Raw genomic sequence first — 22,226 nt, forward strand, 5'->3', positions numbered from 1 at the left:
TTCATATATAATATATCTATAATGTTGCATAATGACCTATAGTTGGGTCAGTTTTACTTGTTGAAATGCACATACAGAACTAGTGAATTCTTGGCTCAGAATCAACTGAACAACAACAGTGTGACGTCATAATATTGGTTAAATAGATGTTTCATCCTTTCCTACCTTACGTACACGATTTCAGTAAAGTTGAGTTTGGGGGCCACGGGTGGCCCAGTCGTCCAAGGCGCTGCGATTCGCTGTGCAGAGCTGCATCCGCTGGACACGCCAGAAACCTATGATTGTGGGTCGAATTCTGGTTCACCCCGATTATGTTTCTAGGTTTGTCAGCACCGTACCCGTGCTCGTGGGTTTCACCGAAGTGGTAAACGTCTGAGACCTGCATCACTTCGGGCTTTCCTCCCACATTAAGCTGACACGCCGTGATATAACTGGAATAATGTTAAAAGCGGCTTTAAACCCAACTCACTAAAGTTGAGTTTGCAATAGATCGATCAGTTATTAGATTTTCAGAATTAGGTATCATTTATAAACAGCCAAGTCTTCACCGCGTGTACTGAAGAGTGAGTGAGTGAAAATTTAAAGTCACATCGGCAAAATTTCAGCCATATCGTGACGTGAAAGAGAACAATATTATTCCCATCATGAACGAGTTATTATGAAATGATTTTCTACATGTGTAGGTAGCTGTACATATAAAAAACGATAGGTAAGAGAACATGTGCTATGTTTTATGTAAAATCTAATGACAACGCCTCCTGAGCCACCGTAATAATGGCGTTGAAACTAATTGTGGAGGCCATGATTTCCACGACGAATATAACTTTTTACAAAGGTTTATCCATGTCATTATATGTTGAATACTGTTTCTTTCAGGACATCTTCATAGATGGCAACATCGTGTCAATCCCAGAAAATATGCCCAACTTTCGTATCGGAAGTTTGCAATCGGCGGATGAAGATAGGGAGGATGCACACATATACCAGGTAAAGAAGCGGAAATAGAAAACGTAGGAATGGTTTGCATGACTATCTTTTCAGCTGAATCTTAGATTACACATGTGGAACATAAATAAACACAATCACAAATGATGCCTTTCAGGTACTTGATTACTGGGAGATATTTAAGGTGTCAGCGGAACAGGAACTGGTCGCGTCCACGGCTTTCAACTTTGAGAAGAAGTCTGAGTATAAGGTGAAGGTCAAGAGCGTTGACTCTGGCAACCCTCCCATGTCCTTCACCAAGACCTTCACCTTCACTGTGTCGGACGTCAACGAGAAGCCCACCAACATATCTCTCTCACACGCTGAGGTACGAGTTCAACGGAGGTCTGTTTGTAAAATTGACAGAATATTAAATTTTGATGAACTGGTTTTGACCTGAGAACTTGTGAAATTCATGAGTGAGTGAGTGAGTGAGTATGGTTTTACGCCGCTTTTAGCAATATTCCAGCAATATCATGGCGGGGGACACCAGAAATGGGCTTCACACATTGTACCCATGTCGGGAGTCGAACCCGGGTCTTCGGCGTGACGAGCGAACGCTTTAACCACTAGGCTACCCGACCGCCCTGAAATACATGAACTAAGTTATCGCAATATATGTGCTCTTTGCGAAGTTTTAACTGTGGTAATCTTAATTTAAAAACTTCTTTCGTGTTATTCATGATCTGTTAAATGGCAGAATAAAATAAAATGTTCCTCTTCATATTGTCGTAACAGCTTCCGGGTGGCAAGTGGGACTCTACTACAGTTACTGAAACTATTGTTGTTCCTTGACATCATGGTCAGTTAAGCCATGACTGTGCAGCTCGCCCTGTCAGCATCGGCTCAGCCCAGTCCAGGAGTGGTTGGTCTAACAACACTTACTCCGAATTGTCTCCATCAGCATTTATACTCGCATAATAAAGAAACGCAATACCAGCTTTATAATCACATCATTTTTATACTTACTCTCAGTCCATCTATCAATACACGACAGGATCAGACCGGCCATGCTCGTCACTAAATGGGGAGAACTTAGAACGATCGGGATTCAACTCAATCGACTGCAAACCGCGCTCTACTCTCCTCTCCTAATGTATCATTTTATAGTGTTCGTGCCTGCCCTGTCTTTGTCACATGTCCTCATTAATCATTTTAATTGGTTAAAAACAATATCAGACCAAGAGCACGTGTTTGTGTCGTGATTGGAAAATTACCTGAACCTACTGACCGATTAAAAGATGTCATTTGATTAATTGGCGGCAACACCAACGAGGCTATCCCGAAATATCCTGCCACTGTCATCGCCCTATTGATTTCCTGATTGTTTGCGCCGCCACCCCGACTTTCTTTCTCCATCGTATTTAAAACTATAACCTTCAAATTAAAGGTTGTCTTTGGTATAATTTTCTAAGGTTTTGGGGATGCATCTTTTACCTTATAACAATATTGACCTTGTTCTACATGTCGTCGGATTCTTACTAATCTATTAGAATGATTTGAGGCGGTGGGGTAGCCGACCTGTAAAAGCGTTAACTTGTCACACCAAATGCCTGGGTTCAAGTTCCATATGGGTAAAGTGTAGGAAGCCCATTTCTGGTGTCTCCCGCCTAGTATTTGCTGGAATGTTGCTTAGAACGGCGTAAAACCTGTTTACGATTAATCTGATTTCTTAACAAAAAAACCCAAACGTTTACTCCCGTAGGTATCCATGGCTGCACCTGTAGACAGCGTTGTTGGTTTTGTGGAGGTGTTCGACCCTGATAACGAGGACGAGGTCGGGGAGAAACAGACGTTCCAGTGTGCGGCTGATGCCTCTCAGAACATGTTCAGCATCAATAAAGGAGACAATTCTTTAAAAGTAAGGTTATGAGAAGCACTTCTAGCGATATCAAACTCACAACATGACTTCTGTGTTTGATGCACAGAAAACGTAGATCTACATGTATACATATCCAGAAAACATTTAATTCCATATATTCAAACACAATGTGTTACTCTTTCGAGTGGGTGTTTACTGCATAAAGATATATGTCCCTAGTGCTTAAGGCATGTATGGAAGACCGCATTTAAACGTACAAATGCGCAAAACGTACGAGACTGTTACACGAAACATGAAACAGACCATATTGTGTAACCATGGCTAATTTCATACAGGAGGATTTATGTGTGTATCAGTGTGGAGATAACGGTATTTCAGCTGTTATTACTTATTGGCACTGAACTGCATTTGTATTTGTATTTTCATTCTATATAATGTCAAATATATTTCCAATTTGGTTTCATGAATCATTTGATATTTACATAATGTTATAGCCGGTTCACAATTGTCCCTTTGGCCATGATGACTTTGGACTTTTCAGTCTGATTTCAAACTTTTGAGATATATTTCAAACATTTGAGATATATATCAAACTTTCAGAGTATATTTCAGACACTCAAGCTGGCTTTGTTTTCTCTCATGTAAATTGCCCTTTTCGCCTCGTTGCTGTCTGATAAACCTCCTGTCTGTAATGTCATGTGACTGACCATGTCGTTCATCTATTTTAAACTTAGTAAGGATAAGATCCGTATCCTTACTTAGTACTCTAAGTAAGGAGTGATTTTTAATTTGACTGTAATGGAGTCGCTCGAAATCATGTGACGGTAACAAGATGGCGCCTGATCGACTCGTCTCGCTCGGCGAGACAGTATCGCTATGAGATTAACAAGACATAGTCATTTGACCATCCAAGTGTTAACAGAAATAAATGTTCTGAAAGGTAAGGCTTTATTTTAGCGTATTCGGATTGTTATTAGACACGTACTGAGAAATACCTTAAGGGGATCGAAAACCCCAAACACGAGGATAACTGTGTAAATTAGTTACTTAATTATTGGTACTCAACGTTGTCAACGCTATTTCCGACAATACTTTAGTGTCCGATTCCCTGCAGGTGAAGTCCGTGCTTCCCGCGGAGGAGAAAACCGTGCAGTTGTCAGTCACGTGTACCGACAACGGCGTCCCACCGCAGTCTGCAACCGCTGACGTCAAGGTCAAGGTCGTCGAAACTGCCGATGTCCCTAAATCCATCCGACTTGACGGCGCATTGGAGGTGGAGGAAAATACCTCACCTGTGAACATTGGAATATTCAGTGTGATCAACGCTTTAAACCAGAAACCCATATCAGGGGTAGGTTTATCAGCTTCATACTCCCAGCGATCCATTGCGCCACGTAAGAGCTGACTAAAATTAGGATCTAGTGGCTACTTAGTGTGTCTTATATTCTGAGTGTGTCCTGGCGTAGGTTATTGCTCATGTAAACTGTCATTCATCAGTATAAAGTAAACTACGGCTATAACGAACACGCTTATAACGAACTGACGGATATAACGAACTTTCCTCTTTGGTCCCGACTATTTGCTGTAGTTATGATGTATATATGCTTATAACGAACTATGGTTATAACGAACTAAAATAAGTAGTCCCTTTGAGTTCGTTATAACCGTAGTTTACTGTAACTTGTCCTGGCTCGATTAGGCCAGACTTTATTTTTGGTTTTGGGATATTTGGCCCAAAATTCGGGCCAGGTGTTACAAAATACATGAATAAACAAATTCCACGTTCAATTATTTTTTTATTTCCTCAGATGTTAAGTGGGTAGAGGGGGAATGGGAAATGGGGAATAGGGAAAGAAACAGGTTTATAGTTACCTCACCTCCGTTATAGTTGGTATGTTTTTATGCCGCACAATCCAGTGATTGCCATCATGCAATCAACCAAGTCACTCTGGTTGTCATTCATATTACTTCACATTACATTGTACAGGAGTCGGCGGATTAATCAAAAACAAGTTTAAATATATTCTGGACTTATTTACAAGCTTCTAGACCGCCTCCGTGGTCTAGTGGTAAAGCGTCCGCCCGGAGAGCGGAAGGTTCGATACCCGACAGCGTCATACCAAAAGGCGTTAAAAGATCTTACCCTGTCGGGCGCTCGGCATTAAGGGGCTAAACAAGGACTGGTCGGCTTGGAGTCCGTATAGTGTGTCTGAGTAGGGTATTTATGTTAAACTGTGGCATGGTATCTCAGTGAGCTAGCACTATAAATCGGCATCAGTCCGGACTAGTACAAGCAGCCACACAAACACACACGTACATGCACGTCGCTATATAAGTGCAATAATCTCGGACGCGACGTTAAACCCTATTTCACCTCACCTACAAGCTTCTAAGATAAAGTGGGCCGGTGGGGTAGACTGTTCGTTCGTCACGCGAACCCCGGGTTTCCATTCCCACACATAGATACAACGTGTGAAGCCAATTTCTGGTATTCTTTGCCTTATTATTGCTGGAGTGAGTGAGTGAGTATGGTTTTACGCCGCTTTTATATCACGGCGGGGGACACCACAAATGGGCCTCACACATTGTACCCATGTCGGGAATCGAACCCTGGTCTCCTGCGTGACGAGCCAACGCTTTAACCACTAGGCTACCCGACCGCCCCTATTATTGCTGGAATATTCTTAATAGCGGTGTACAGTCACACTCACTCACTCAAGATAAAACTGGAATAATACTGACTACTACGCAAAACAATAGATTTGTATAAGCATTGATAAAAACTTTGCATATATTGTTAGAAACATTTTAGTGACCATTCCGTCAGGACATAGCCAATGTTTGCGATGTGTTAACTCTTTGCCTGCAGACGTTTGTCTACACGGATGTATCCCAAGTGAAGGGAGATGGATATCAATGGAGTATTACAGGGGAGTCTTTGGTCTTAACTTCTCCCCTCAATTACGAAGCAGCCGAAGAGGTCAAAGTTGCTGTCAAGGTCACGGGAAAGGACGATAAAGGTCAAGATGTTGTGACCGAAGAGACGTTCACGGTAGATAGAGTATCCTATATGAATGTAATGTACGGTTGATAATGATATCAACTAAATTTAAAGAAGCAACGTACGCAGTCTATAAGATATTCCTCCAGCTTCTCTGTTTTAAGCTTTTTTGTTGTTTAACGCCGCACACAGCAATATTCCAGCTATATGACGGCGGTCTGTAAACAGTCGACTCTGGACCAGACAATCCAAATTATTGATATCATGAGCATCGATCCTGGCAACTGGGATACGATGACATGCATCAAACAAATCAGCGAGCCTGACCACCCGATCCCGTTATCGTCTCTTACGACAAGCATGGATTGCTGAAGACCAATTTTAATCCGGATCTTCACGGGGGGTGCTTCAAAGGTGGAGCACATTAGGTCTTATTCCTACGATCCAGTTACCAACCATATTTCGTGAAATTAGAAAATGTCAAATGATATTATAATCGCCTGACGTGAATACATCGCACATCATTTTTCATTTTCCGATGGTGGGCGGTCGGGTAGCCTAGTGGTAAAAGCGTTCGCTGGTCACGCCGAAGACCCGGATTCGATTCCCGACATGGGTATAATGTGTGAAGCCCATTTGTGGTGTCCCCCGCCGTGATATTGCTGGAATATTGCTAAAAGCGGCGTAAAACCATACTCACTCCCTCATTTTCCGATGATATACTCTTACACCAAGAATGCATCACAACCAATCTCTCCTTCATCAGATAACAGTAAAGGACGTAAATGAGGCTCCAACCCACATCGGTATCTACAGTGACTCCGTGCCGGAGAACTCGCCTACAGGAACCCCCATCGGCGACCTCAACACCGTGGACCAGGATACTAATCAAACCTACATTTACACACTGAAGGGGGTTGCAAGGGGGTACGTTTTCCTTGATGGGGAGACAGGCATCACCTTCGTTGTATTTAAAATAACCCGCAATACACACGTGAAAGTTTTCAACATCTATGCGATGGTTTCCACAGGCAGCATTGGTTGTATACTCCCCAGGGAGTAAAAAAAAAATCGGGGTAATAATAATGCTGTGCTTCGACCATTCATTGAGTATGGAGTTATGCGGATTATAAGATGACTATTATCACATTATTTCAAATGTGTTGATTTAGTTAAAAAATATAGTGTTTTATGGAACTAAAGACGTACATGCACAAATTATGAGAATGTTCTTCATTAAGAGCATTTGCAGACATTTGTAGTACACGCTAACGTTTAAAATTCTCTGTGCGTATACGTTCTCTGAGAACCACGTGACTTACCCCACTTAATGTCAACAATGGAGTAACTTGTGACGCATGAATAAAACAGATTTTTCTTCTAACATGCAAATGTAGATTTTGACTCCATCTTTCATATCTTATCAAGTGTCGAGTCAAGTGTGACGGAGCCTCAACTATCCAGCCTATTCGACATTAAAGAGCGTACACTTGTGGTGGGGCTGGCCAGTGAGTTGCTGGACTTCGAGACGTCCTCCCTATTCTCGCTGCTGGTGGAGACGGTCGACTCCGGGTCACCTTCACTGTCCTATACGGGAACAGTGCGGGTGTTGCTGCAGGACCGCAACGATGCACCGTCCGCTGTCCAGTTGTACAATAACGAGGCAAGTGTAGAAACATCTTAACCTGGTTGGACCCGTGAAGATTCCGGGGTAGAATAGGTCTTCAGCAACCCATGCTTGACGTAAAAGGCGACTAACGGGATCGGGTGGTCAGGCTCGCTGACTTTGTTGATACATGTCATCGTATCCCAATTGCGTGGATCGATGCTCATGATATCAATCACTGGATTGTCTGGTCCAGACTCGATTATTTACAGACCGCCGTCATATAGCTGCAATATTGCTGAGTGCGGCGTTAAACAACAAACCAACCAACCAACTTAACCTGGTTGTGTCTGTTGAGGTACACTGTCTTGTGTTGAGGTACACTGTCTTGTGATGAGGTACATTGTCCTGTGTTGAGGTACATTGTCCTGTGCTAAGAGCACATGTTACAAATAAGGTATAAAACAAGGCTAGAGCTTGTGTATGGTTCATCAGTCATCGACCCGTGAAGATCCGGGTTAGAATAGGTCTTCAGCAACCCATGCTTGACATTAAAGGCGACTATGCTTGTCGGAAGAGGCGACGAACGGGATCGGGTGGTCAGGCTCGCTGACTTGGTTGATGCGTGTCATCGTATCCAAATTGGGTAGAAGGGTGCTCATGATGTCAATCACTTGGTGGTCTGGTCCAGACTCGATTATTTACCAACCGCCGTCATGTAGCTGGAATATTGCTGAGAGCGGCGTTAATCAAACAAACAAACATCTGTCGTCAACTTTGACGCCTAAAATTGTTAGGGCTTCAGTTTTGTCCCACGTTTGGACATTTGTTATGAAACATTTGGTGACTACAAGTGACTTTGCTCTATAATGCAATAGCTAATCGGTGTCGTTCATCTTCCCGATGCAAGAGAGTTATCTGACTTCACTGGACCTATACAGTCAGTTAACCTTCTTGCCTCGGGAAGATGGGTGTCGTTAGGATCAGATGGTAATGTGATGGTAAAACCTTTAAGCGCAACAGGGAACATGGGTTTGTATTCTCCCCGGGGATCTGTATGCAACATGGACGCAAGCTGACCTCTGTAGCAGAGTCATACAGCAGCGCTATAACTATGTTTGGGACATCAATACGTCACAATTAACTGTTATCAAATTATAATTTTTTTATTTATTATACTCGTTATCCAAAGTTGAAATTTCGAGAACTTAACCCTACATGTAATTTGCGGAGTTGACACAATGACCTGTGTGATGTTTACTACTATCGCGATGTTACCGAGAGTGCAACGATGTCACGCGCTGGGAAGGAGTTTGGTTCAGGTTTTGAGGTGAATATTTAGTTTAGTGTATATGTCTCATTTCAGATTCCCGAACAGAGCCCAGTGGGCAGTGTGGTCGGAGTGTTCAATGTAACTGACCAGGACAAGGGTCAGAAACACAAGTGTGAAGTTGTTAACATACAAGATGTGCCGTTTAAGGTATGCTGGTTTGAGAGGCGGGGTGTGCTTCAATTCCTTTGATTATGGTTGCATGTATGCGTTATCAACATTGTTTGCTAGTTGTTTAACGCCGCAGACAGCAATATTCCAGTCATATCACGGCGGTCTGGACCAGACAATCCAATGACTGATATACATGAGCATTGATCTACGCTATTTGGATACGATGACATGCATCAACCAAGTTAGCAAGCCTGATCACCCGATCCCGTTAGTCGCCTTTTACTACAAGCATAGTCGCCGCTTACGGAAAGCATGGGTTGCTGAAGACCTATATTAACCCGGATCTTCAATGGTTCAATGAGCGTAACTATGTAAATGAAAGCTAGGTGTTCGTGATAAGGGGTGTGTATCTCCAAGTCGGTGCCATCTGTCACAAACACATGCAAAGGCAAGTGAATTGTTCACCTGACCATGATAACATATGGTACTAGTCAAAATAGGGCATTGCATTTGACATACTTATTTCACTGAAGCGTAAAATTTGCAACAAATTCCCCCAATTGTCTTCAGAACGTTTTGTAAGTTTTACAGAGGCCTTGTATGTTGTAATCATGATAACAAAACAACAACTTTTGAACAAGAGCATGTAGACACCAAAGGCAGGAGTGTCATCCCTCTTACCATACTTTCTTGTGGAGAGTGTTTTGTCAGTCTGAATCTTTGTGCATAGATCAACATAAGAAACAGATGAGGCGGTTTCACTTCTCTCTGTTATTTCTAGTTCAAGTGGGTAAATCAGTGGAAGAGATTTGGATATTTGACCTGTATCGAACGTTATCAAATCACTGATATACCTGAATCTTCACTTAAACTTGTTGGCCAAATTCCCTTGTTTAAAACACCAGTTGTCAGGTCTGGACATGTACAATGTTTATATCTGATGTATCGCTTACTTCTGATGCCACTTAAATGAAAGCGGCAAAATGACTATCCATATTCATACGACACATCCATACTACCTGCAAATAGACACGATAATGACACATCCATACTACCTGCAAATTGACACGATAATGACACATCCATACTACCTGCAAATTGACACGATAATGACACACCCATACTGCCTGCAAATTGACACGATAATGACACATCCACACTACCTGTAAATTGACACGATAATGACACATCATGAGAATAGGTAATTGTGTTGTTTATGCCACGCTATATCGATACGTGTACATTTAAAATGAAGAATTTGAAAGACACCAGAGTTAAACTTTGACAGATAATAATCTAGAATTCAAATATTTTGCACAGGTTGAAGATGACTTGAAGCTGGTGGTATTCAGGAACCAGCTGGACTACGAAGATGTCAGGAACTATGTAGTGCAGGTAATGATGATGATGTCTTCATGTCCATGGAAATGTTCCAAAATGTTCCAAAATCAGGCCTATGCAAAACAACGGTTGTCAAATGACTTAGTTTTGGCTTGAGGAGCAAGCAAGAGGTGAGTTGTTATAAACATCACTGATCTCACTGGTTTGTGGCGCTGCATGGGTTTGCTGTGGGGTGTTTGTGATTAGCGTGCATGTGGGCTGCACTACCCCAAACCTACATGTATATCCGGAAGGCCGACCGACCTGTACTTGGCATTATCCCACCATTACTACTTCCGGTGAAGAGTGAATGTCCAGTGCCCTATGCCTGTAGTGTTAGTCGTTTCACTCTGTGTATTCGTCTCCATTTCGTCTTGACTTACATGTACTTAAAGTCAGACACTGGAACACATGTAGGTGGTGACATGGGGTTCAATGTCGAGGTCATGATTATACGCGCATGCGTGTTTGTGTATGTGTGTGTGTGCACATGCGCGTGAATTGTGTTCAGAATAGCCACTGAACTCCCAGCTCAGAACAAACCATACCGTGACGTCATCATAATGGTTTCATTTCCGATATATGGTGCTTTGAGTTGTGTAATACTCAGTGGATTATGAAAATAGTTTTGTAAGCGGGAAGGTAGTGTGGTGATGCTGAGGGCCTCCTGTTTGTCCCCAGGTGATGTGTCAAGATGAAGGAGGTGATGGGAGTTTTCTGAAGGTCAGTTCCAGTTTCACTGTCAAGGTCACAAACGTCAACGATGCTCCATACAACGTAACCCTGTCCAAATCGGTGCTTGCTGAAAATGAAGAGGAGGGGAAAGTGGCAGCAGAAATTTCAGCCTTTGATCCGGATGGTGATAAGGTAGCAGTATACATTTGTCATTGATAGACAAATGATAGGTAGGTGTTTGAGAAACTTACTGGAGCACACAACAAACAAAACCTTTTGTTTATGCAAATTGTGTGAGTGGTGGTTGCTACCGGTAGGGCAGGACATGCTTACCCTGTTCACGAATACCTGGTTGCATCTCTGATTTTGAATAATCCATTCTTTTAATTTTCACCTCATTTGCCTTTTACGTCCAATGGAATCTGTTTCGGTGGATAATCGAGACTGGTTATTCTCTGGCGTTGTCGTTTTATATGAAATTAGCGGTAGGAGCGTGTTAGAGGGAATATGTATGAAACGTCATATCTATGTTATTATTTATTATTATGGGATGAGAATCTGCCTCAATTCCAACTTTGCATACGCCCACTATACTTTGTGAAAAGTGATGTAATTTTGACGTATTTACCCAATTAAGTCGGGGTTGAAATGTTTATTATTCACTCCCTTGCATGAGAGTAGGAGAACTATAGTGGGGGTTACTTTGTTTTTCAGATTACATTTGAGATCATTGATCCAACTGGGGACTTCACTATACAAGGGGACAGTACTCTGGTTGTTAACACGGTATTCAACTATGAGAAGACAACTCTCATTTCTCTGACACTAAAGGCCAGTGATCCAGAAGGACTTTCAATCACTACGACATTTAATATGAAGGTACTATACATAGAAATGTAAAACTAACGCGATCATTAACGTTTGAAGAAGGAGCGGTGCAACTAAAGAACAAAACAATAACGTCACCAAACGGTTTGGGTATGTGTTTTTGTATACGTCATGATAAATCTGCTTCAATCGCGTAGATGCACACCATTGCACCTCTTTCCCTTTTACCTTCGAATAATGATTTGCTGACAATGACTTTAATCAGAGGGAAAGACAAGGGTATGTGCACATATGCGAATTACAAGCTGAAAGAAAAGACCCACCGTTCTTACAAGTGCTGCTTTCAGATTACGAATTTGAACATAAAGTTAAGGTTATATGCCGTTTTAGCTAATTTTGCGTGGGTGTCACGCCGAACAACATCAAAGTTGCTCGTCGACGATTAAACCCAGCAAGGGAATCGAACCAAGAACCCAAAGCGGAATATATCCCAAGTACGTGGAAGATGGACACGACTGACATTGGGAATTGCAATGCTGGCTGGTTGTGCGTCAGCGTTCCCCGATGGTCTCGTTTCTCATGCAGATAACCCTGGTATGCTTGGTCCATATTAGGTAAAGGTCGTATTTGGCTGCTTGCGGCGTGAAATAACATGCTCTCTTTTTCTTCTGCGTGATGATCGGACGTAGTGTCAAGTCTACCCATCCATATCTTTCATTATGGGTCGTTAGTATGTCAGTATATAGACACTGCGCGCTTCATATGTTAGATAGGAGACGTGAACGAGGCTCCGAGCAGCGTTAGCCTGAGCGCCGACAGTGTGGAGGAGAACGCCAGCCCGAGGACAGTTGTTGGAACTTTTAGGACAGAGGACGAGGACTACAGTCAAACCTTCACATACTCTCTCAGTTACGAGGACCTTGCTGCAGGTAGCATTTAGTCATTGGCACAATCAATAGGATAAGACAATCTATAACAAAATCAATAACATATGTATGACCTTTTGCATAATGAGTGAGTGAGTGAGTGAGTTGGGTTTAACGCCGCTTTTAACAGTATTCCAGTTATATCGCGGCGTGTCAGCTTAATGTGGGAGGAAAGCCCGAAGTGATGCAGGTCTCAGACGTTTACCACTTCGGAGAAACCCACGAGCACGGGTATGGTACTGACAAACCTAGAAACATAATCGGGGCGAACTGGGATTCGAACTCACAATCATAGGTTTCTGGCATGCCCAAGGGACGCAACTCTGTACAGCAAATTGCGGCGCCGTAGACGACTGGGCCACCCGTGCCCCCTTTGCATAATGAGGAGATTGTAAGTAGTGTATGTCGTTTACAGAAACTGCTGAGCAAAGGAGGGCATACACCTGTGTTTGATAGTGGCTAACATGAAACAAACATGACATAGTTATTCGATGACGATGTATTTGATACGAGTATCATGGCTGTGTTTTGGAACTTAAGTCTTCAGTGCTCTTGCCTCTGTTTTCAGCCTAGAAACATTTTGATAACGGCTGTAATTTTTGTTCAGATCTAGTTTTCAATGTATACGTTCTTTTGTCCGGCAAATATGTGATGTTGTCATAGATGATACCATACCAACATATGCGCTTGCAGTGATTTACTTATGAGTCTCAAAACATATTTTGTCGTCCCTTCTTACGTTAGCGATTCAGTAACATACTACATTAGCATGTGTATATTCATTTTAATGATAATACAACACACATTATTTGAAGAGATGAGGTAAAAAGGGGTGTAACGTCGTGTTCGTGATTATTTCTCTTATGCAGCAACACGTATGTGTGGCTGCTGGTACTAGTCCAGACTTATCATGGTTTTATAGCGCTAGCCCACTGAAATACCACACTCGGACACATTATATCAGTCCGTGTTTAATCCCCGTAATGTTGAAAGCCTGGTAGGGTAGCAGCAAGTACCACCTTTTAACATTAGAAAGAATAGGTCATGTACGGGGTAGTAGCTCCGAGATGTTTTTCAATTGCCATGTTAATATACTACTGATATTCTTAGGTGATAAAAGTCTAAGGCCCGCGTCACATGAATAAGAATTCAACGTTCTATACAAAGAGATATTCGATAAGGAATCTCATATCACACATGGTATCATTAAGGCCACTTTGCTATTGATGGGGAGACACTGAGGACTGGCGATGTTCCTCTGGACTTCGAGGAGAACGCGGTTTACATCTTACGGATAACCTCCACAGACAGTGGCAGCCCCCCTCTGAATGTACAGGTGAGTGGAGCTAATTTCAGTGTTTTTCACAGAGACGCAGGTGTTATGTGTCGATTCCCAAATTGAAACAATATGTTAACCCAGAAATCTGTACGTAAAAAGTCTTAGTGTGAAACCAACACACAACCAAGTGGTATACAATCAACAAAATTCACTATGTTTACAAATCAGTACCAATTACTGCACAGCAATTACAATTGCAGTAAACAATAGTGTGGTTGAACAATATCCAATGACAGTATATAAGGGCAGTGGTCAGTATCAAATACACGATACAGTGGTGATAGCAAAAGTCAGTGATAATAATATATATTCACCCAGCGGCGACAGCACTGGGCAGGGAATCACGGATGATGAGCGATGCTCACATGAAAGCTGGTTCCAATGTGGTGAAATACGTGAGAGATGCGTACAGACGCTTTTGTCTCCTTATAAATTCTACCCAGATATTGGAAAGTTCCACATGTTTCTATAACATATTATCACTGTCCGCGGTATACCGGACCGTAAGTTTACACACTACCCCAGCATCTAAAGATAGTAACTTCCTGACGACTGATCATAATGCAATAATCGTCTACCGAATCTCCACAGAAACAATGTAACACAGTTACAATCGTTGTTAAAAAATGAAATACACTGCCATATAACACAGTGATTAAATGTTTAACGCCGAAGTTCTCAACATTACATAGACATCACAGCGACTTGTCAATCTGGACCTGGCAAACTGTTGCCTGCAAGCCTGCTCAACGAATCATTTCACAGGGAACAGGGGCGGTCGGGTAGCCTAGTGGTTAAAGCGTTCGCTCGTCACGCCAAAGACCCGGGTTCGATTCCCGACATGGGTACAATGTGTGAAGCCCATTTCTGGAGTCCCCCGCCGTGATATTGCTGGAATATTGCTAAAAGCGGCGTAAAACCATACTTACTCACTACTACTTACTCACAGGGAACGATGCCATGTAATCAGTCAAATCACAGATCCAGATGAAAGGTTCAAGTTATCTTAGTCATGTAAACACACGCACGCACGCACGCACGCACGCACGCACGCACGCACATTCGAACGGCTACCTTATGGCAAATATCGCCGAGACCCTCATTACATACTGGGTAAAGGAAGGGGCAGGATAAGGACCTTTTTTGGCCCACTTAAAATGTCAAATTTTAAAGTTGAGTGCTTTGAAGTATTGGTTTGAACATTATCTGACATGGTGGACAACTAGCCTCTTTTCTTTCTAACACCTACCAGTCTTGGACTTCTGAAATGGTCAAATGCACAAATATTATTATTCTTAACTTGAATAAAAGAGGAAGATAAATTTTGTCTTGCCTTTGCGTGTGTTTGTTACGCACATATTTTCGCAAACACCTGGTATCATCCCTACATGCGCTTATGATGTAGTACACTGTTAATCGTACACTGGACCCGGCCTTAAGTAGTGATTTCTTATGATGATGGACATGGTCTGGTCGCTTGTACTTCCAGATGGTTGGAGTGTTTTAATCACATGTCCTTGGAACATCAACTTTGGTCAAAGACATGCTCACTTTCAAATATTAGAAAAATGCTTCATGTCAAAATCAAGCCTTGTGACACATTTTATCATTCTCAAAACTTTCATAACAAATTCTAAAGCTCAATTCCCGAATTATGCAGATCCTCTGTTGTCCCCACAAATAGCATAACTCTGCTTTTAACACAATCTTAAGACACTTATAACACACTGATATCGCTGTGTTTGTTCATGTAAATTGCAGGTCGACTTTAATATTACAATAATAGACGTGAACGAAGCACCAACGGACATCATCACTCGACCATTCTCGGCCGTTCCTGAGGACTCGAAAGTAGGATTGGTCGTCACTGATATCCACGTTGAGGATCAGGAAACTGACCAATCATATTCATGTTCCGTGACCAACGCAGACACCTCCTTCATGATACAGACTAGCAACAATGGCACCATGACCCTGGTCCTGAATGATGAACTGGACCATGAGGCCACGCCCACTATTGCCATTGCCATATCCTGTATGGATGGGCCATTTGAAGTAACCAAGGCACGTGTATACTTTAGTGATTGGACGGACGTTTTGTTTTATCTGTACAAGCAATGATGCTGCTATATGAAGGAGACCTACACTATCAAAATTTAATCGTCACAGGAGCCAGGAGACCGCTGGTTGTAATATTAGATACATGATATGTTAAAAGTTACATAATCGGTTACGATTACAAACTGTATAATGCAAATACCCCGAAACGCCCAACTATCACCAATGATATTTAAACAATCACTGTTATCTAAACATCATATTCCCTTGGAAATTTCTGAATTGAAACAATCATTGAATATATAATGACAATCCAAAATTGCATATTTTTTAAACCAAAATTCGTTTGATCCTTTTTGTTGGACTGCGTTTGTTGCACCGTAAAAGCGATGCTTACGAATTTTTTAAGCTAAGCATGCCTATGTGTAATTTGGTCTGTCTGGCCATGACCGAAAAATTATAAACCTCAGTTGTTGTATTTGTAGGATTTGACTATAGCTGTGTCTGACGTGAACGAGCCCCCGACAGAGATCAAGCTGGATGCTCCCATGTTGTTGCCTGCCCTGGGTCAGCCGGGGTACATCATCGGTCAACTGTCCGCTGTGGACGCCGATGTCCACCAGTCCCATACCTTCACCGTGAGGGGCGCCAACTCCGACATCGTGCAGGTCAGAGTTGTATTATATAGACTGCTTGTATTTCATTCAGTATATGTCACAAAATGATTTAGAGGTGTTTGACATAATAACTGCAGCATTACTTGTGGTACAGGGGAACAGGAACGTGGTCAAGACAGTGTTTCTTTAATAACGATGGAACTGTTTTCTAGAATTTCATAATTTATATTATATTCTTTACATCTTTTTCTTTCCTTTCTAAAATAGCTCTCTTGTACATGTTAATAGTAGATCCACTAAAGTTTAAAGATTGAAAACATGTGTCGTGTCAGGGCACTAGTTGTTGAGCCTCGTGAAGATTCAGGTCTACAGCAACCCATGCTTGTCGTAAGAGGCGATTAAAGGGTTCGGGTGGCCGGGATCTCTAACATGTCATCGTATCCCAAATGTCTAGACCGATGCACATGTCAATCACTGGATTGTCTGGTTTAGACTCCATTATTTACAGACCCCCATCATATAGCTGGAATGTTGCTGGCTATGGCGTTAACAAACTAGTGGTTGTCCAGTGAATGTCAAGAACGTTACTAATAACCCTACATGTTCATACAGGTGAAGGAGAAGAATAGGCTCACTTTGATCAAGGCTATCCCAATGGAGAAACTTATAGACCAGGCGACTCCAGAGTTGGTGCTGACCATCGAAGTAGTGGACAATGGGCAACCAAGCTTGGCGCTGGAACAACTGCTAAAGTTCCCTATCACAGACATTGACTTAGATGCCCTCAAACTGCCGGCCATCACCATCGACAACAAGAGGGTCCCAGAAGAAGCGGAGGAGGGGAAAGTGATAGGAGCTATGTATAATCTCAATAGGACAGTCGGGGACAATGTTGTGTTTGAGATTCTTGAAGACGCCAATCAGTTGTTCCAGGTGAAAAATAACTCGTATTTGGTTCTGCAAGGTACTCTGGTTGGAATTACTGCCCCTTCGGTCAAGGTCACTGTTCAGGCGCGAAATACTAAAACCCAGCAGACGACATCTCGCACTATCACTATTTTCATCATTAAGTCCATCAAATGTAAAAGGAATGAACAAAACTGTCACATGGACGCAAAATGTGTTATTCTTAACGCGACGTATGAATATTGTAAGTGTAGTTTTGGTTTTGTTGGGGATGGCTACAATTGCAGGGATTTTGACGACTGTTCCAATTCTACAATCCCGTGTAAAAACGGCGCCACATGTATTGACGCTTTGGGTAGTTATTCGTGCAAATGCGCCCCTGGATATGCAGGTAAATATTGTGAAATTAATCAAAACGAGAAGACCCCATGCTATGACAATAAGTGTATGAACGATGCCGTGTGTGTTGTTGATAAAGCGGACACAAAGGCGTACAGGTGTATATGTGATGCTGGCTGGACCGGGCAATTCTGTGACAAGTCTATAGACGACTGTGAAAAGTCTTTCTGTTACGGTGGTGGAAAATGTGTCGATAAACACCTAACCTACATTTGTGAATGCGGTCCGGATAGGTTTGGGGTCCGATGTGATTATCTCAAATCCTCATGTGCTGATTTACCCTGTAAAGCAACAGATGAAACATGCGTCCCAAACTTTGAAAGAGAGGGACATGAATGCGTGGATGACACAGCCGTCGTTACACTGCAGATCAGCTACATCACTTCAAGGTTGGACGAAGTGAAGGCAAGACTCGTGGACCTTATACAAACATATGGCAGATTTCCTAGCCAGGCTATACACGCTAAAAGCGCCGGTCGAAGGAAAAAACGATCTGACGACACAACTTCAAATGTCCATGCGTATATTACTGAAGTAACGGAACCCAGCCCTGGGATGTATAATGCAGACCTCATGGTGCAGGACTCCCGAAATGTTGTATACGACAGGACCATTGTCCTGATCTCTCTCAAGGATACATGTGAAGCCATTCGTAAGTATGGGATGGATACAACTATCTCGTCAAAAATATATAATGAACTTAGAAGACACAAGTGAGTGAGTGGGTATTGCTTTACGCCGCTTTTAACAATACTCCCGCAATATCACAGCGGGGGACACCAGAAATGGGCTTCAGATATTGTATCCATGCGGGGAATCGAACCCGGGCTTTCGGTGTGACGAGCGAACGCTTTAACCTCTTGGCTATCCCGAGAAGACACAATAATTTGTTTAATATATTGAATAACTTTGAACGTGCCGTTTGGACGTTTGGCATCGGTTTGTTTACCCAACTTACCCTGCTATGAGTGACATGCTATGTTCCGCCTGCAATATGTAAGCCATCTTCCTGAGGCAAGAGAGTTAACTGACTATAAAAGTCCAGTTTCCACTCTTGCCGAACTAGGCTGGAATTCCTGGGCTCGATCGTAGCGCCACCAGTGGCTATTACGAGTTATGTCCTTTCTATGCCTCTCCTATTGACCAATCAGATTCAACCTCTCGTATCACTTGCATTTGCTTCAAACAAAACGGTGGCGCCCAGTCAAGACGATCTGATCGATAATCAAGATCTATATTGTGATAAAACGAGTCTTACATCGCGAAGTGCATCAAATCACGTGAGCACCTTGATTAAAAACATGAAAATATTTAGAAAATATCTATTGACAACGAGTTAGCGGTGCACATGCTTTGCAAATCCTGCAGTCGACCGAAATCTGCATGACACTTTACGAACCGGATTTCGATTTCGGTGCGCGATTTTGATTGGACTATGCATAGACTCGTTAGTCCAGCCAACATGTAACTCCATAATACGGGCCTTGTTCGGCGAGGGTTGAAACTGGACTTTTATAGTCAGTTAACTCATTTGCCTCGGGAAGATGTATGTAAGCTTTATGACAACATTCTGTAAATACATTGTATCAGGCAAACAGGTGGCATCATGAACAACGACTTGGGTACGATGACAGACAATCAGCCAGATCCAACTCTGTCCTGGGGATTCCCACGTGGTGTCTTTCACAGGGGCAGGCCTATTGTGTAAGAGGCGATTACGATATTTCGCTTCACTCAACTGTCTTACAGAATAGTTAAAGGCTTCTAATACTTTTTGATTTTTTGTGATGATGAGATTGTCCCATCAGTCCATGTCCTCTCCCTGCAGGCTCTGATGGTCAGACCGAGGCTATGTTCTGTCCAGCTGTAGATGAGGCTGTGAGAAATGCGTTCAAGGAGAAGGGCAGACAACAGGCTGAGGATGGAGGGATGCCTATAGGGGTGGTAGCGGGGGCTGGAGGTAGGTCAACACAGGGAGGTACAGTTTGGATGTGTGGTATGGCGTCATGTGAACATGTTTGGTAAAGGCAAGAACGTTTGCTACCCGATAAGGGAATGCTCACATATTTGTGAGTAACAACCCATAAACCAGATACACAAGCATGAGAAAAAACGACCATATCTACTAGCCACAAAAAGAAACATCGAGGTAACTGATAAAATATGACAGGGCATGGTAACATGTATCGATAAAGTCCATGACATCGTTGTGTCGGAATCGGTCTTATGGCGGGGCATCGTGGTCGAATCCCTTGCTGGCGCTTCGGGACTCTGTTTGGGTGGATTCTCCGATTTCCTGCGATTGTCTGAGCAGTGGTCACGGTGGTCTGGTGCCTGTAACTGAGATGGGTGAAACGGATCCATCAGTCCTGTGTGGATCCTGAACCTGGATGGTTTGGGGCGTCATTGACGTTTTGGACTCGTCCCATTAGCTGTGGACCCGTGAAGATTCCGGGATAGAATAGGTCTTCAGCAACCCATACTTGCTGTAAAAGGTGACTATGCTTGTCGTAAAAGGCGACTAACGGGATCAGGTGGTCAGGCTCGCTGACTTGGTTGATGCACGTCATCGATCCCAATTACGTGGATCGATGCTAATGATATTAATCACTGGATTGTCTTGTCCAGACTCGATTATTTACAGACCGCCGTCATATAGCTGGAATATTGCTGAGTGCGGCGTTAAACAAAAAAACAACAACAACAACCATCAGCTGTGAAATGGTGTTTGTGTGGTGATGGAAGGAGAGGCCACCTTGGGTTGCGACATTCCACCACGCATCTTTCCAATCACGTGATGACGCTCAGCAGTTGTAAACATGGCATGACGTGTTTTTCCTGAGACGTTTCATTTGCTGAACGACAGAATGTCCAAATGATGGCCTTTCTATCCGACATTTATTTTACATTGATTGCCCAGTTTCGTTTTGTGGCTAGTATATAACCTCTTCATCTATTTGAGTCCGTTCTGAAGACAAGCTGGGTTGATGGCGACCTCTTGTTTCACTATTGTCCATTGTATAACATATATAACAATGACTGACATTGTGGAAACAATTTTAATCCGTCTTTTCAGGTGGGGCTGTCGTGTTGATCATTGTCATCGTTGGTGTCATCTGCTTTCGGAAGCATAGAGGCAACAGAGTTACCAACTCTGAAACTCCTCTTCAGGTACCAGGTTCTTATTTGCTTACATATAAAACAATATTTACATTATATCATGATATGAGGTATACACATACCATATTTAATATACGTGCATACACACATACAAGAGAACGTAACGAATTGAGTTATTAATTATAAACGTGAACCATGTTTCTCTTTGTCAAAACAAGTATACGATATATTCTTATCAACGCTAATGTAGGGCAGGACTCATCGCGAACACCTAGTTTTATTACTGAATTTTAGTGATCCATTCATGCAGTTTTAACCCCAATTTTGCTTTTTATGCCCAAAGGAATCTGTTTCGGCTTATATTGAAACTGGTTCTTCTCTGATGTTGGCGTCCTATAATTCCAACCCGTGAAGATCCAGGGTAGAATAGGTCTTCAGCAACCCATGCTTTGCTTGTCGTGAGAGGCGACTAAAGGGTTCGGTTGGTCAGGCTCACTGACTTGGTTGATGCATGTCATCGTATCCCAATTGCGTAGATCGATGCTCACGAAGTCAATCACTGGATTGTCTGGTCCAGAGTCGAGTATTTACAGACCGCTGTCATGTAGCTGAAATATTGCTGAGTGCGGCGTTAAGCAACAAACAGACAAACAAACCCTATAATTCATGTAGGGAAACACCAACTTTGATCCTTCTTTCAGCCAAACGACGACAAAGAAGACCCAAGGTCAGGAGATACAACCAATTCACCTTCGCCTCCTCCACCACCACCACCACCACCCCCACCTCCTAAACCGCCGGGCCTGATGAAGCCAGGAGCTACATGATAGCATTGTATACATACGTTACGCAGAGGTGATGTTCAATCTATGGTCAGCCTGTTCGGGACTCAACTTTTCTAGTGTGAGCAGGTATCCTCAAGGCTAACTGTAAATATTGTTCACAGCTCATGGCTAAACCGTCCTTGGTTTTCTTCTAGTTTGATTGATGTTATACTGCGTTGAACTTAGACCCTCATATCTTTACTAAAGTTTTCAATAATCTATAAATTTTAAATTTCAAATTCAAACATTGTCCAGCAAATTTGTCTTCACTAAATCTAATCTTGTGTATCCGATTAC

At 42.6% G+C, this 22,226-nt stretch overlaps 1 protein-coding gene across 1 annotated transcript in view; it reads left to right on the plus strand.

Annotated features, from left to right (window-relative positions):
- LOC139443682 (protocadherin Fat 4-like) overlaps nt 1-21,932 on the plus strand; it is a 71,668-nt gene extending 49,736 nt beyond the window's left edge. The window contains exons 41-59 of the mRNA XM_071224621.1: nt 877-987; nt 1,103-1,312; nt 2,690-2,845; nt 3,921-4,157; nt 5,676-5,858; nt 6,574-6,734; nt 7,236-7,470; nt 8,780-8,893; nt 10,178-10,252; nt 10,919-11,104; nt 11,627-11,791; nt 12,510-12,669; nt 13,878-14,002; nt 15,767-16,060; nt 16,549-16,731; nt 17,293-18,637; nt 19,814-19,945; nt 21,062-21,156; nt 21,807-21,932. Of these exons, the coding sequence (XP_071080722.1) occupies nt 877-987; nt 1,103-1,312; nt 2,690-2,845; nt 3,921-4,157; nt 5,676-5,858; nt 6,574-6,734; nt 7,236-7,470; nt 8,780-8,893; nt 10,178-10,252; nt 10,919-11,104; nt 11,627-11,791; nt 12,510-12,669; nt 13,878-14,002; nt 15,767-16,060; nt 16,549-16,731; nt 17,293-18,637; nt 19,814-19,945; nt 21,062-21,156; nt 21,807-21,932 (4,293 nt within the window). The remainder of the gene's footprint in view (nt 1-876; nt 988-1,102; nt 1,313-2,689; nt 2,846-3,920; nt 4,158-5,675; nt 5,859-6,573; nt 6,735-7,235; nt 7,471-8,779; nt 8,894-10,177; nt 10,253-10,918; nt 11,105-11,626; nt 11,792-12,509; nt 12,670-13,877; nt 14,003-15,766; nt 16,061-16,548; nt 16,732-17,292; nt 18,638-19,813; nt 19,946-21,061; nt 21,157-21,806) is intronic.
- Nucleotides 21,933-22,226: the final 294 nt, after the last annotated feature.

Source organism: Haliotis cracherodii, unplaced genomic scaffold (assembly GCF_022045235.1).
Source record: "Haliotis cracherodii isolate W230 unplaced genomic scaffold, xgHalCrac1.p SCAF_5, whole genome shotgun sequence".
In the NCBI taxonomy this organism is placed as follows: Eukaryota; Metazoa; Mollusca; class Gastropoda; order Lepetellida; family Haliotidae; genus Haliotis; species Haliotis cracherodii.